Source organism: Meleagris gallopavo, chromosome 16, assembly GCF_000146605.3.
Source record: "Meleagris gallopavo isolate NT-WF06-2002-E0010 breed Aviagen turkey brand Nicholas breeding stock chromosome 16, Turkey_5.1, whole genome shotgun sequence".
Taxonomy (NCBI): Eukaryota; Metazoa; Chordata; class Aves; order Galliformes; family Phasianidae; genus Meleagris; species Meleagris gallopavo.
The window spans coordinates 8,854,598-8,866,865 of NC_015026.2; the positions used below are offsets into that span (position 1 = coordinate 8,854,598).

Sequence of the window (12,268 nt, forward strand, 5' to 3'; positions counted from 1 at the left end):
AACTCTTGCTTACAGTGCCTTCGAAGAGTGAGGCATCCCAGTTCCTGACTTCTGAATGTGTGCGTTCAAAGAACGTTTTCTTAACTATGGTGAATGTTGGTGCCTTTTGGACCAAGATAGAGCTGTTTGTTCTCCAATGCACTCCTGCCTGGGTTCTGAGATAACACAGCCAGCTACTTAGTGGTTGGCTGTGTCCTCAGTCTTCACAGGCTTGTAGTGAAGAGTGTGCGTGTATGTACATGTATACACACTTATATATGGATGCATATTTACACCAGTACATTCATTGCATCTTCTGTGCTAAGACAGCAAATCTGTAACGACCAGTGGAGGTGCAAAATGGAGAAGACAGCAGTTTGTTTTAGATTGCTGGAGTACTTGTCTTTCTTTAAAGCTGTGGCTTAGGAAATTTGTATTGTGGCTTTGCTTTGTGAAACTGTTTCTCAGCAAATTTATCTGAGGAATGAAAAAGAAATGGGTTTATGAGAAGCGGTAGAAAATTACGTCCATCTTTCTCCGTTAATACAATCCATTTCCTTGTATCTGAAAAACCATGAAGTATGAAGTGAGAGGGAACCCTGCTTCCTCTAGCCAGAATGACAGATCAGTATTACACTAATGTACGTTTCTAAGCTTCTACTTAGAGTGCTTGAAGTGTGTTAAGGTAAACTTTACAGGATGTTCACATAACAACATGATGCCTGGAGAAGAAACTTTAAGAAAAACCCCAAATGTCATGAAATTCATTTCATACTCTTTATAATGTTAATTCCTAGCTTGATGATTTCATGAGCATGACTGTAGTTCGGAGTTATATGATATAACACTGAACAAGCTGCAGCTCTTCCTTTTTTTTTTTTTTTTTTTTGTTTTTTTGTTCCTGAATATTCTTTAATAACAAGGGAGGTGAGAGTACATGGAGCCCTTCATTCTATTCAATGTCTGTATTTTTGGGTGGGGATGAAGCGGGTTTTTCTGAAAGACAGGAAACCAAACCATCTGTGTTGATGTTACTTGCAAAATTGTGGGTTTTATACGTTGAGTCCCATCATCATCATCTTCACTCATCCGTGTGTGATAAATTCTCTGAAAAATGAAAACTGGGATATTCAGCCTAATATTATGACTTGTTAGCTGGAGATTTCACATGCTAACTTGAATCTGGTCATTTTGTAGCATCATTTTAAAAAATGATGAACCTTCACTCCAGTAACACTGCTTTCCTTTAGTTGTAATCTATGCATGTTTTGCAAATCTTTAAGGTAATTTATATTGGAGTTTTTGAAATGTTCATGGATCTCAGTACAACTTTATTGTTATTGGTGAATTTGCTAACTTTTAAACACTGAACCATCCATAGTAAGTGGATCTGGTTTTGTGCTTTTTTTTTTCCCCCAGATTTTCAAGGGTAATAGACTGTGTTCAGAAGCAGAACAATTTTTTATTTTTAAGTTTTTGACTTGTGCTCTTTCTAATGAAAGGCTTCTGTAAGAAAGTGTTGTCTGTCTGTGCTGTGTTTCTTGTGGCATTAACCGTACATGGTTGCTGTGTTGATCTCATTTATTTTAACTGAATAGCATTCTACTTGTCCGAAATCCTGCCCAGCTTGTCATGTTTAACTTTACTTGAAGAGCTGCTCTCATTAAATGCTTTGGTTGCCATTCTCTATAAGCATTTAAACCATATAATTATATATAAATAAATGAAAATATATTTGAGCAGTCTAACTGATAAGGGAGAGTACTGCATGCTTTAAGTGGAGCCCACGTGTGTTTCCAGGTGTTAATTTTGTTCGTCTCAAAAAGCAACAATGATAACAACAACAACAACAACAACAAAAACTCACATGATTTCAACATATCTGAGAATTCTCTTTGTTTGCTTTAACTATTTTATGAGATCTCAGTTGTGAGATTTCATCTTGCTATCAGGCTGCACCAGTTTGGGGCATAATTAAACTATGGGGAAACTGAACACAGGAATCAAACTTGTAGTCAGCGAGTGCCATGGCTGGTGCTAACAAGGCGTTGAAGGTGATACTGAGATTTTAAACAGACCAATTTATATAAATTCCTAGGGGAGTATTGCAGATGTGAGCAGATTCCTGAAGATGTCCAATATAAAACTTAGTGGAAGTCAATGTTCCGATGTCCGTGAGCTGCTATACGTGCATCTCTGGAGTTGCTTCATTCAGCGTTTGCCTACTTGTACTATATAGTGTATTCAGAGCACTTGACTGTTTGATCTCATCCATCTGTTATGCAGTAATGAGTTCCTTTCCTGTTTGTCTGGGTGCGTACCTTGATGCTGAACCTTGGATAAAGGAAAGGGACTGTATAATTCCGCTATTTTTTCTTATGCTTCTTGCATAGGATATTGTTGAATCAAATAAAATAAAGGGATGCATCCGTGTAAATACGATTTTTTTTGTCCTCAGGAATCCAAAAATGAGACTTTTTATTACTAGAACCTGGAGGGTCAGTAGTGACTATGAATTGAACAGTTTTGGGTGGGTAGGTTCTGAAAAGCATAGCTATTTCTGAAAACGAAGATCAAAGAGCTATTAAAGTTTAATGTATATTATGCAGAATGTGTAAGCCTCTAGCTATATTTTCTACTCTTCTTTTCATATGTATGATTTATAATTTATTTTCTGTAGCACAGCACTACTTCTGCTCCATGCGTTCCATGAAAAATAACACTTAATTGACTTTAATCCTCAGTTTTAGAATAGATTGCTTGTCATCTTATTATTCTTTATTTTTAATGCCCAGATGCTTTTGTGACTCACTATAACTGACCTTGCATAGTAATTTCTCTGTGCTACACAGAGGCACTGCAGTAGTTCTTAACTGATCAGCACATGAGTCTTTCCTGGTCTGTTCTTCTCGTATCAGATTTACACTGAACACAACTGTGCTTACTTCAAATAAATTTGCTGCACTGCTTAACTGACTCATTTCTACTGCAGCTTCTTTTGAGCACTGTATCATAAATGCAGCCTTGATGTTTAAAGAGAACACTGGCAGATTACAGCTGCAGTTTATGGAAAGGGTTGTTGAGCGTTAGGAGAGTTTGGGTTGACTGGTTGTTGTTTTTAAACCTACTACAAATCAGATTTTTAGGTATTGTTATATATGTCAGTGAATCTCAAATACTAGAACTTGCTGATATCCAGTGCTGCGTCAGAAGTCGTGCTTAGTCACAGTACATCACAGAACAGGTACTAGGAGAATATGCTGTTCAGTATATCTGAACTACTAATTTCTGCTGGTCACCTATACTATAGAGATTAAGATTGTATCTGTCCATAAGTTGGCTGAGCTGTGATACATTTAATAACATGTCAGAGTTTGCTAATGAGATTTCTTGGCTAGCCATTATCTTATAAAATCGGTGGTGGTGCTGTCATCCTCTGAGCACAAAGACAGTAATGGATTTTTTGAGTAACAGTGGCTTTACTCTTGTAAACTCTGGAGTGTTATTTTTATTATGTTTTTAAACTGGAAGAATAGTTGTTGTCCAATAATGGAAAACTTACTTGGGCTTTGGAAGGTTGGTTGCAGTCCTTCTGAACTTTTTTTATTAAGAAATCAGTCTCTTGTACATAGATTGATTTTTAACTTAATGAACAGTATGTTGGAAGTTTTAACTTGAACACAGTTTTTAATACTTTTACTAAACAACTTCCTGAAAATTTCTTTTCGTGTGCTTAGGCATTGGAGAGAAGTATTCAACATGGGAGCCAACCAAACGAGAGTTAGAATTGCTACGACACAACCCCAAGCGGAGAAAAATAACCACAAACTGCACCATAGGTAAGTTCTAGAAACCCCTTCTGAAACTGATACTCAGCTACTTGAATTTTGAAAATTTTGAAAGATTTTTCTGTAAACATTTTTACCCTGAGTTTATTACAGTGGGCTTCCTTAAACTTAAGCTATTGTCTGACTGATTATTTTATACCACCTTTTTCTCACGTAAAAGGATATCTGCTCTGTCACTTCATACTGATGATAGTTCATCTGTCTAACAGCAACAAAGCAAGAAACTTTTTCACAGTACGCAGTTGAAGACTTAACAGAGATTAATGACGTTATCTCAAGTCAGTCTTTATCAGATCCCATATAGGTGTGTGAAAGGAAATCCTCTAGTTCAGATGTATCCTTAATTATAGGAGCATGTAAGTAAATCTGTAGTAGCAGGTAGAATAAGCAGAGTGATGTCTTCTTGCTTTGTGTTTTAAACTCTAAATGGGGTCTGATGTTTGTACTGACTCTGAAATGATGTAATTTCTTCTCCCTTCTGTGTCAAGTGGCAGTTTTCAAATGCATATCAATACTTAATGCTTAGAGTTCAGTAGTTTGGAGCAAAGAGCTCTGAAATGCCAATGTACCTACTTGTGACTGGAGAGTATTTGGGTAAGAGTGATGAAAATAAGTGTTTTCCAATTTATATTCCGCTGTATTTTGATTGGGCAAGTAGAGGAGTAGAATCGGCTTCTTGACAACTCATAGGTTATTGGGCATTTTCCTGTCCTGCTCAGTGCACGATAACATTTCAGAGGTGAAGGTACAGGTATGAAATGGCGTAAAGGATTTTTCCTAATTTTTAAATTACTTATTTTTTAATCAGAATGGATCGCATTTCAACGCATTTGCTGTTGTCAAAATATGCCGAATGTAATCAGTACAACTTTTATGCCATGAAACATAATTCAGAAAATCATAACCTAAAATACACTAATGTTCATTTAAGATAAAAAGGAATGAGGAGAGCAGTTTGTAAGCTGAAAATGTGGATAGCTTGTTAATTTTGAAGAGAAGACGTGTGCAGTTGTACTAGTGGAGCAGGAAGGATATTTGAAGTTTCCAAAGTGCAGATGTTTTATCAAGCAGCTTGGGAAAGAAATAATGAGGCAGAGATTGCTTGTATCATGTTCACAGTAGGATTCTGTGTTCTGTAAAACTGCAGTGTATTTTGTAAAGACTGCTGAAAACTACTTAAATGATAGAATTGCACAGGACAAAAAAGAAAAAGTTGGCTTGATAGAATTCTGAAGGTGAGTGTGACCTTCCTGAGGAGTAGAAGCACATTTATGTGTTGTTTCCAGTTTGAAAGAATGCTTGCTCTTAAAAGACTTTAAATTTTTCAGTCTGTTTAAAAAGGACACGTCTGGTTGCATGAAATCTCATACAACACTGGGTGGGGGAGTGCTCATAAAACACAGGGGATGGGGATAAGGAAAATGACTGATCTCTTTACTTCTGCAGGCATGCTTTTAATAATTTCTCCTACTGAGCCCTGAAGCTGTCTATGTGCTGAGATTTAGAAAGAGAAAAAATCAAAGCACCCAGGAGACATAATGCAGTTTTGGGCTACAGTTAAAAGCAAAAGACTAGCTTTCTTTCACAAAAAGACATTGGAGGTTTAGCTGAAGGAAGAAAAGACCTGCCATTGTCCTTGAGCCTTTTCTCTCCATCTAACCTGCTACTAAATATATATCTGCTTCAGAGTATTTTCCCTTCACTTTCCTCACGATGACTTGTCTGTTTGCGGTTTCAGATCAGTGAAGAGCCTATATGCAGGCTGAAATGCTGCAATTATCTGGACATGCCCATTTCTCTTTTTCTAATACTCAATTCTTTTGACATCAAGTTTTATCAGTTCCATAGCAGATATTAGTGAATCCAGATAATCTTCAGAGGTAGGTAAGTGGTTCAGAGAATAGGCATCGTGTCCAATTATTGATTCTAAAAATGAGGATCATGTTAGTAGCCATCTGTGAGCATTGCACATCTGCTTACAAAAAAGTTAAAGTATAACCAGCTACCTTTTACACATAAAATGCTTTCTACGAAATTATATTAAAAGGAAAATCGGGGTGTTTGCTTTATTTTTCTGTTGTAACCTCCAGAGGTACACTGAGGGCAGTCAGGAGGCAGCACGTTCTAATGGCTCATTGATAACCCTCTGAGATGTTCTTTTGCTTATAGTAATTTCAGCATTTGTAGATGGCAAGTGTATTACTATAACAACTGAAGGAGGTGGGGCTCCAAAAGCCTGACAAAACATGACATAAAAGAATGGATGTGCTTGTTTATGAGTATCTTGCATGGTATTTCTAGCTCTAATAATAACACTTACCAAGATTGATGTTATTAATATCTAGAACACGCTCAAGTGATAGAAAAATTGCAACAAAATATATTCTATTGCATGTTTACATGATGCTTTTACAGGTGAATGTTCTGCTCTGTGGCATAACTCTTCTTGTACAAAGTCATTTTTTTAATTCTAGATTTCTAGCAGTCTCACAGTGCATCTCAGTATTTGTGTGTGCTGCTTTTCTGAGCTGTTTGAACTCTGTACAGCTGCAGGATTCATCTTTCACTGGCATAATAAAATCTGTCTGAAGAATACTCAGTCATGAAATGAGTGTGTTATAATGGAGGATTGAACTGGTAATTCATTTAGAGGAAACTGTGTGCAAAAATGCTAGCTTTTGATTTTGATTGAAATCCTGCAATGGAGTAAATTGCTCTTCAGATGAAAACTCATGCCAGGCACTGCTGTGCAGGTCACAGGAGCTGTGCTGATTCCTTCATTTTGGAATCTAGACGAAGAACTGTTCCCCGTGTTGCATCTAAGTATGCAGAAGTGACTTACTGGAATTTATTATTAAGCAAGTGGGAATGTTGAATATCTGCATCCTGAAAGCCATGATGCAAAATCCTTACACAGGGTAAATACTAACAATGCACGCATTGTGTTCTCTTGTCTTATCAGACTTGGAATGCAGAACTTCCATATTTAAAGATATTCAAGAGGAGCGTATGGTCTACTCATACTATAAATGTATGATGTGCTTTTTGGTAGCAGTATGAGGTCAAGACATTCTCACATCTTCTGGTGACCCGTGTGCTGTAGCATGCTGCTTTTGTCCCTGTGCTGGCAGAACCATTTTTGGGTGAAAAGATGGAATATTGTGAGGAATGCAGAGGGAGAGGGGGAAGGAGACATTTCTTAAAGGTAGTGTGTGTTATTTCAGTAGCAATAATGTGTCATGGCCTAGACTAGTCTTCAGAAATTCTCATCATGATTTTGGGATTGAAGTTGGTGTTTCTGGTTTCCATAAACACCAAAACTTCTATATGGAAAACAATATAAAACTTAGACTAAACAACTATTACATTAGTTTCTAACAGCATAAAAGTAAGATATGATTTTTCAGTCTCTTTCCTGTGAAGACGCTGCCCTCAATAAATGAGGACAATGATCAAGCTTGAGTTAACAAGCAAGTTCTTTATTATAGAGAGTCAGAGTTGAAGTGAAAGTAATACAGCATCGTTCAGGCACAACTTTTCAAAGCCATTCTTCCTCTGTTGTCATTAGTACCCCCAGAAGATGAGTTCTCCTGAGTACGTGAAGTATGAGCTTGGGATCAGCTGGTCTCTCATTAGCATATGAAGTGACTTTGTGGCTAAAAATTGGTACATTAACAATGGGAAGAATTAGACTCCCAAGGCACATGGGTAATTAGCAGGAGCCACCTGGGATTAGAAGGCAGAGGGTATAGCCTTTACAGAAGAGTGAGCAAATCCTTTTCAGAATGAATGGGAGACGTGGGGGAGATTGCAAAAACCAACAGCCACACTGTGGGAGCAGGTGGTATCCTGCAGCTGCGCAGCACGAAGCATGGGATGTGACAGCAGCAGGATGGGAATAAATACTGCAGCAGAGCTCCTGCGTGAAGGTGGCAAGGGAGGAGGAACAGGGAGACCTGGAAAATACTTCTGGTTCTCTGTGATCCTTCAGAGTTCTGTAAGTTGTTCGTGGACCGTTCATGGGCAGAAGTAGTGGTAACTTGGAGGTGCTTTGAAGTCTTTTGTGAACGTACTGGCTGCCGGGTTTATTCAGCGTGGAATTCTTAGCTCTAACTCATATTTAACTAACTTACATTTAAGTTATTGCTTTGTAAGCAGTACTGGGTTTATATTTGAAATCGGGTCCACAAAAAGTGCACCTTGAGTGGGATTTTAGGAAAAATGAGAGGTGATGGTGAATCTCTCAAGAGTTCTGAAGCATAAGTTGTGATTTACACAGTGGGTTGTAAAGATTTGCTTTCAGAACGTCTTGTGGGAGCTTTCAAAGTTTTGCCTGTTCAGCAAGATAAAATATAAGTATCTCTCTCTCAAAAAAAAAAGTAACCTTTTTGTGTATTGATAGTCATTTGACTGCATGTCATTTGATTTTCCAAAGCTAATGCCAGGTAGGAAGTCATAGCATCTTTCAGCTGATGCATTTCCTGTTCATGTTTTGTTGTCTTGTCATGTTTTAATGGGGTGAGTGAATGTTGAGAGAACCAAACCCTAAAAAGCACTTTTTATGAAGGCATCGCTGAAGACTTTGGTCTTTTCCCTCCTTCTTCTTGGTTGATGCAGTACTTTAAGCAAAATGTGTATGCATGCATATGTCTCTCTGGCTAAGGGTGAAGATGTTACAGCTGAGGAAAACAGCTTTCCTCCGTCAGGGGATCAGCCTTTCCTTTTATTTCACCCTTGTGTATTCATTTGGTCTCTTAATTCCAGCCATGTGATCCCACCCTCTCCTGGGCATTCACTCAGGCTGCTCAGTTCATTATCCTGGCAGACGCATTGTGCTTTTTGTTGGCCATGCTTTGGCAAGAGCAGAGTTCTCCTGTGTTGCTGCACTGAGCATCTCTCAGAGCTCCTGGCCCAAAGCAGGGATGCCTCAACCTGCGCAGGCAGCAGCCACGCAGGATCCGAGCTGTTCTTTCACTCACCTTCCAGGAAAACCAGTGAAGACAAAGTGCACTTGCACTGGCACTTCAGTGGGCTTGAGCTTCGAGTAAACCAGGAAGTACGTTTTAAACAAAAAACAAGCTTTGCTGGCTTTTTATTAGTCAATGTGAAGAAGACAGAGCAGCATTTTTTAGAAGGTAGCGCTAGTGGTACTATGGCCTCTACTGTTGCTTGTTCAGTAGTTTTCTATTTTTATTTTTTCCAAAGTATTATGCCATCATGTGTGTTCTTCTTAAATCAGCATTATAAGGCTGAAGTTTGTGTCCTTGTTGGCTTATGCCATTCACCATTCCTGCTGTAGGGTGTATGGATCGCTTCAAGGCTTATGGCTCTTCTTGTTCAGCCTTTGTCTGCAGTCCTCCTCCTCAGGAGGAAAATAAAAAGACAACTTTGGAGGTAACTAATACAAAATTTGGCCTGCTTTTTTTCCTAAAGACTGGAGGGTAGATAAAACTTGCAGGGCATGTTTTTCAGCTAGTAGAGATTAGAGAAGGGCGGATACTGATTCTTCTTACAAAGCACTTTTTGCCCCAAGGCTGTAGTCCTGCTTTCAGGTGAAGGATGCTGCAGCAAAGGGAAACACAAACCAGTTGACAGAATATCTTTTCTGCTAGGGAATGCCAGGCAGCTGTAATGGGAAGGGAAGGGAGGTATTCAGCAAAACTGGCTGGTTTGGGCCATTGTTGGGCCTCCTTCTGTTTTTTTCAGTTGATTTTTTTTTTTTGCAGCCAAGTATGGGTTGCTGAAGAAGCTAACAGACTTCACTAATGTAGATGAGGAGCATTCTTACCAGCTCTTAAAAGTAAGATACTTTGATTTTTGGGATATCTGTGTACAGAAATAAATCCTGTGTGTTTTCTTTCCAGTAAAGATTAACAGAATGTCAGATACAGTTCTGAGAAGTTACCTTGATGCTTGAGCCTGGTGATAGGTTGGCACTGAAACCAACTTTAGCAGGGATGTGCTAAATGTGTGATGAGGAAAACCTTAGTCTCAGGGTTCTTTGTGAAGGTTTTAATTTGCTTGGCTTTATGTGGGAGTGGTTTAGTTCGCAACAGAACTGCAAGCTGTGTATCTGCTGGCTGAGGAATAGTGGTTTTTCATGTGGCTTTTAAAGAATTCTTGAAAATGTAAATGTTTTTACTTCTTTTATCCTTCTTGTAAAGCTTGTTTTGCGCGTTTTGTTATAGGGGATAAAATCAGTGAGACATTGAAGTTAGGTATATGTATAGCTGCAGTGGTACAAAGTACTGCAGGTAAAGAATTGTTTGAAAAGCTGGAATCATAATTCCTGGGCATCTGCCCCCCGTTCAGCCCATGAAGACAGCAGTACCAGGTTAAACTGTGCATTAGGCAGGTTGGAATTGGATTGAATTTTTCTGTTGTTCCTTCTTGAAAAACTGCTGTCCATGTTACTTGCACAGAAAGCATTTTATTTTTGAAACTGTAGGTGGCTCTTGGGGATTTGAGACAAAGAAAGCTACACTGAGTTCACAGTATGAAATTCCTTGGAAGACAGTTCTTGGTCCAGGACTTGGGTCACATTCCAAACTTCTATTTCAAAGCTGATTTTCTTGCTGTGGGTGTTTGAAAGCGGACTCATAGTTGTTACAGATCCATACACGTCACTTACATTTCACAGACAATATTGCAATTTGACTTCCTAAAACTATTTTCTGCGCCTCTTCAGATGCATCTTCTTCATGTTTGGATGCAGGAAGGTAGGAGCATGGAAATTCCCCCTCCTTTATGCCAATTCATCTTCAGTGTAAAATATTTGCTGACTCAGTTATTTGTCTGTTATCTCTCTTTGGTGGTACAGTAGTTAACTTTCTTCCATGCTGTGCTTTTTTTGCTGTGATTATGTAACCAGCACGCCATCAAAACACTGCAGACTTGTAACATGAAAACTGCAGTGAATGGTAATCACTTGTCATTATCTACTGGAACTTTTTTTAATGGGAAGGGAGGTTTCTTACCAAGAAAACCCCAATTGTAGCATGTAGCCCTCTGAACAATGCATCTTTCTTTATCTAAAGCTGGCGGTAGGTGATCTTTTAATTGTTTAAAGTTAAATAAAGGTTAGCAGGGCATTTCTTTCTAGTGTTGTTCAATTGAAAATAAATAATCTTAATGGATGCTTTACAGGAAAACAGATGTTAAAAATGCTTGGCTTTCTGCATCTGCCCTCCCTGTCCTCCAGCAGTCCAGAGGTCAGCAGATGCACCTCCTGTTTCCTTGAACACAGCCAGCATCGAGCAGTGATCCTCGTAAAAACAAAGCCTTCCTTGAAGTGGAAGGTGAATTCTTGCTATGGAGTGCTGCAGTCAGTGCAAAGGCAGTGCCATAATCTCTTAAGTCGAGCTGAATGAGGAAGTTCAGAACTAACCCAGTAGCTACACTGACTGCCTGTCTTGTCATGGGCAGAGAAAGTACCCTTAGCATGAGGAGACACTTCTGTTACTATTGAAAGTAGATGGAAGAACAAAAATACTTTTGGTTTGCTGCTGTATTTCCCTTGCTTAACTTCATGTCATTAGGGAGCAAGATGTTTTCACTGAGGCCAGCAGTCTCCACCTCAGATTTGTTGATTTCTGGATCACTGTTGGATTGTGTTTATTCTAACCTTCCATTCTGTTCTTTCATATCTGCTCCCAGTGCTGGGCTTTGTGTGGACAGAAGGTAGATGCAGTATATACCAAAACGAGTACTGTGCATAAACAGCATGTGGCATGGTTTGTGTGTCGTGGATTGCTGGAATAGCTCTGCGCCAGTTCAACAATGATTTGTGCATATTGATATATCTGGGTGCATTAAACTTCATTGGCAGTTATCCTACTCCTTCAGTTATTAATTTGTGAAATCTGTTTTGAGGAAGGGTAAAAACTTGTAGGCAGCATATGGTGTGATATTGGGGGGAAAGGACGGCTGCGGGTGTGAATTTGATTTTGTCAGTTTGGTGGGAGTACCTCTTGTTCTTTAAGGATGCCATCTGCACAGGATTCTCACTGCAAGTCTTATGCTTCTGTGCAGCTCATACAAGATCTCACTGAGCTTTGAGTTTCACTGTTTTGAGGAAGGGCAAAGTGAATATTTAATTCTGTGCTACATGTTGATGTATTTAATTTTGTTGATAGGCTTTTTTTCTTTGCCATCATGTTGCCATATAGACCTTTCAAAATACATGTTTACAACCTAACTGGTGTCTAAAGACTAGTTGTCTCAAAGTCAGTCATTCAGTGTTCTGACAAACACAGTTCTTCACTGCTGTTTTTATATATTTTTTTTTTAGATGTTGAATGTCTCTTCTCTCTGAGCTTCCTGCAGTTAGCAGATAATCATTCTTCCTGTGCTCTGATTCATGGGACATTTGTCTTGAACTTCATGCTGTACGGTGTTTGAGACAGGAAAAGCTCCTCCCTGAGTCTCATCATTGCTTTAGT

The 12,268-nt window shown here is 38.8% G+C and overlaps 1 protein-coding gene across 1 annotated transcript in view; it reads left to right on the forward strand.

The window, feature by feature from the left end:
• Positions 1 to 3,694: 3,694 nt before the first annotated feature.
• Positions 3,695 to 12,268, forward strand: part of LOC100542757 (ubiquitin carboxyl-terminal hydrolase 22-A) — a gene marked incomplete at its 5' end in the record, with an annotated part of 42,031 nt that continues 33,457 nt past the window's right edge. The window contains one exon of the mRNA XM_010719591.3: positions 3,695 to 3,818. Coding sequence (XP_010717893.1) covers positions 3,695 to 3,818 — 124 coding nt within the window. The remainder of the gene's footprint in view (positions 3,819 to 12,268) is intronic.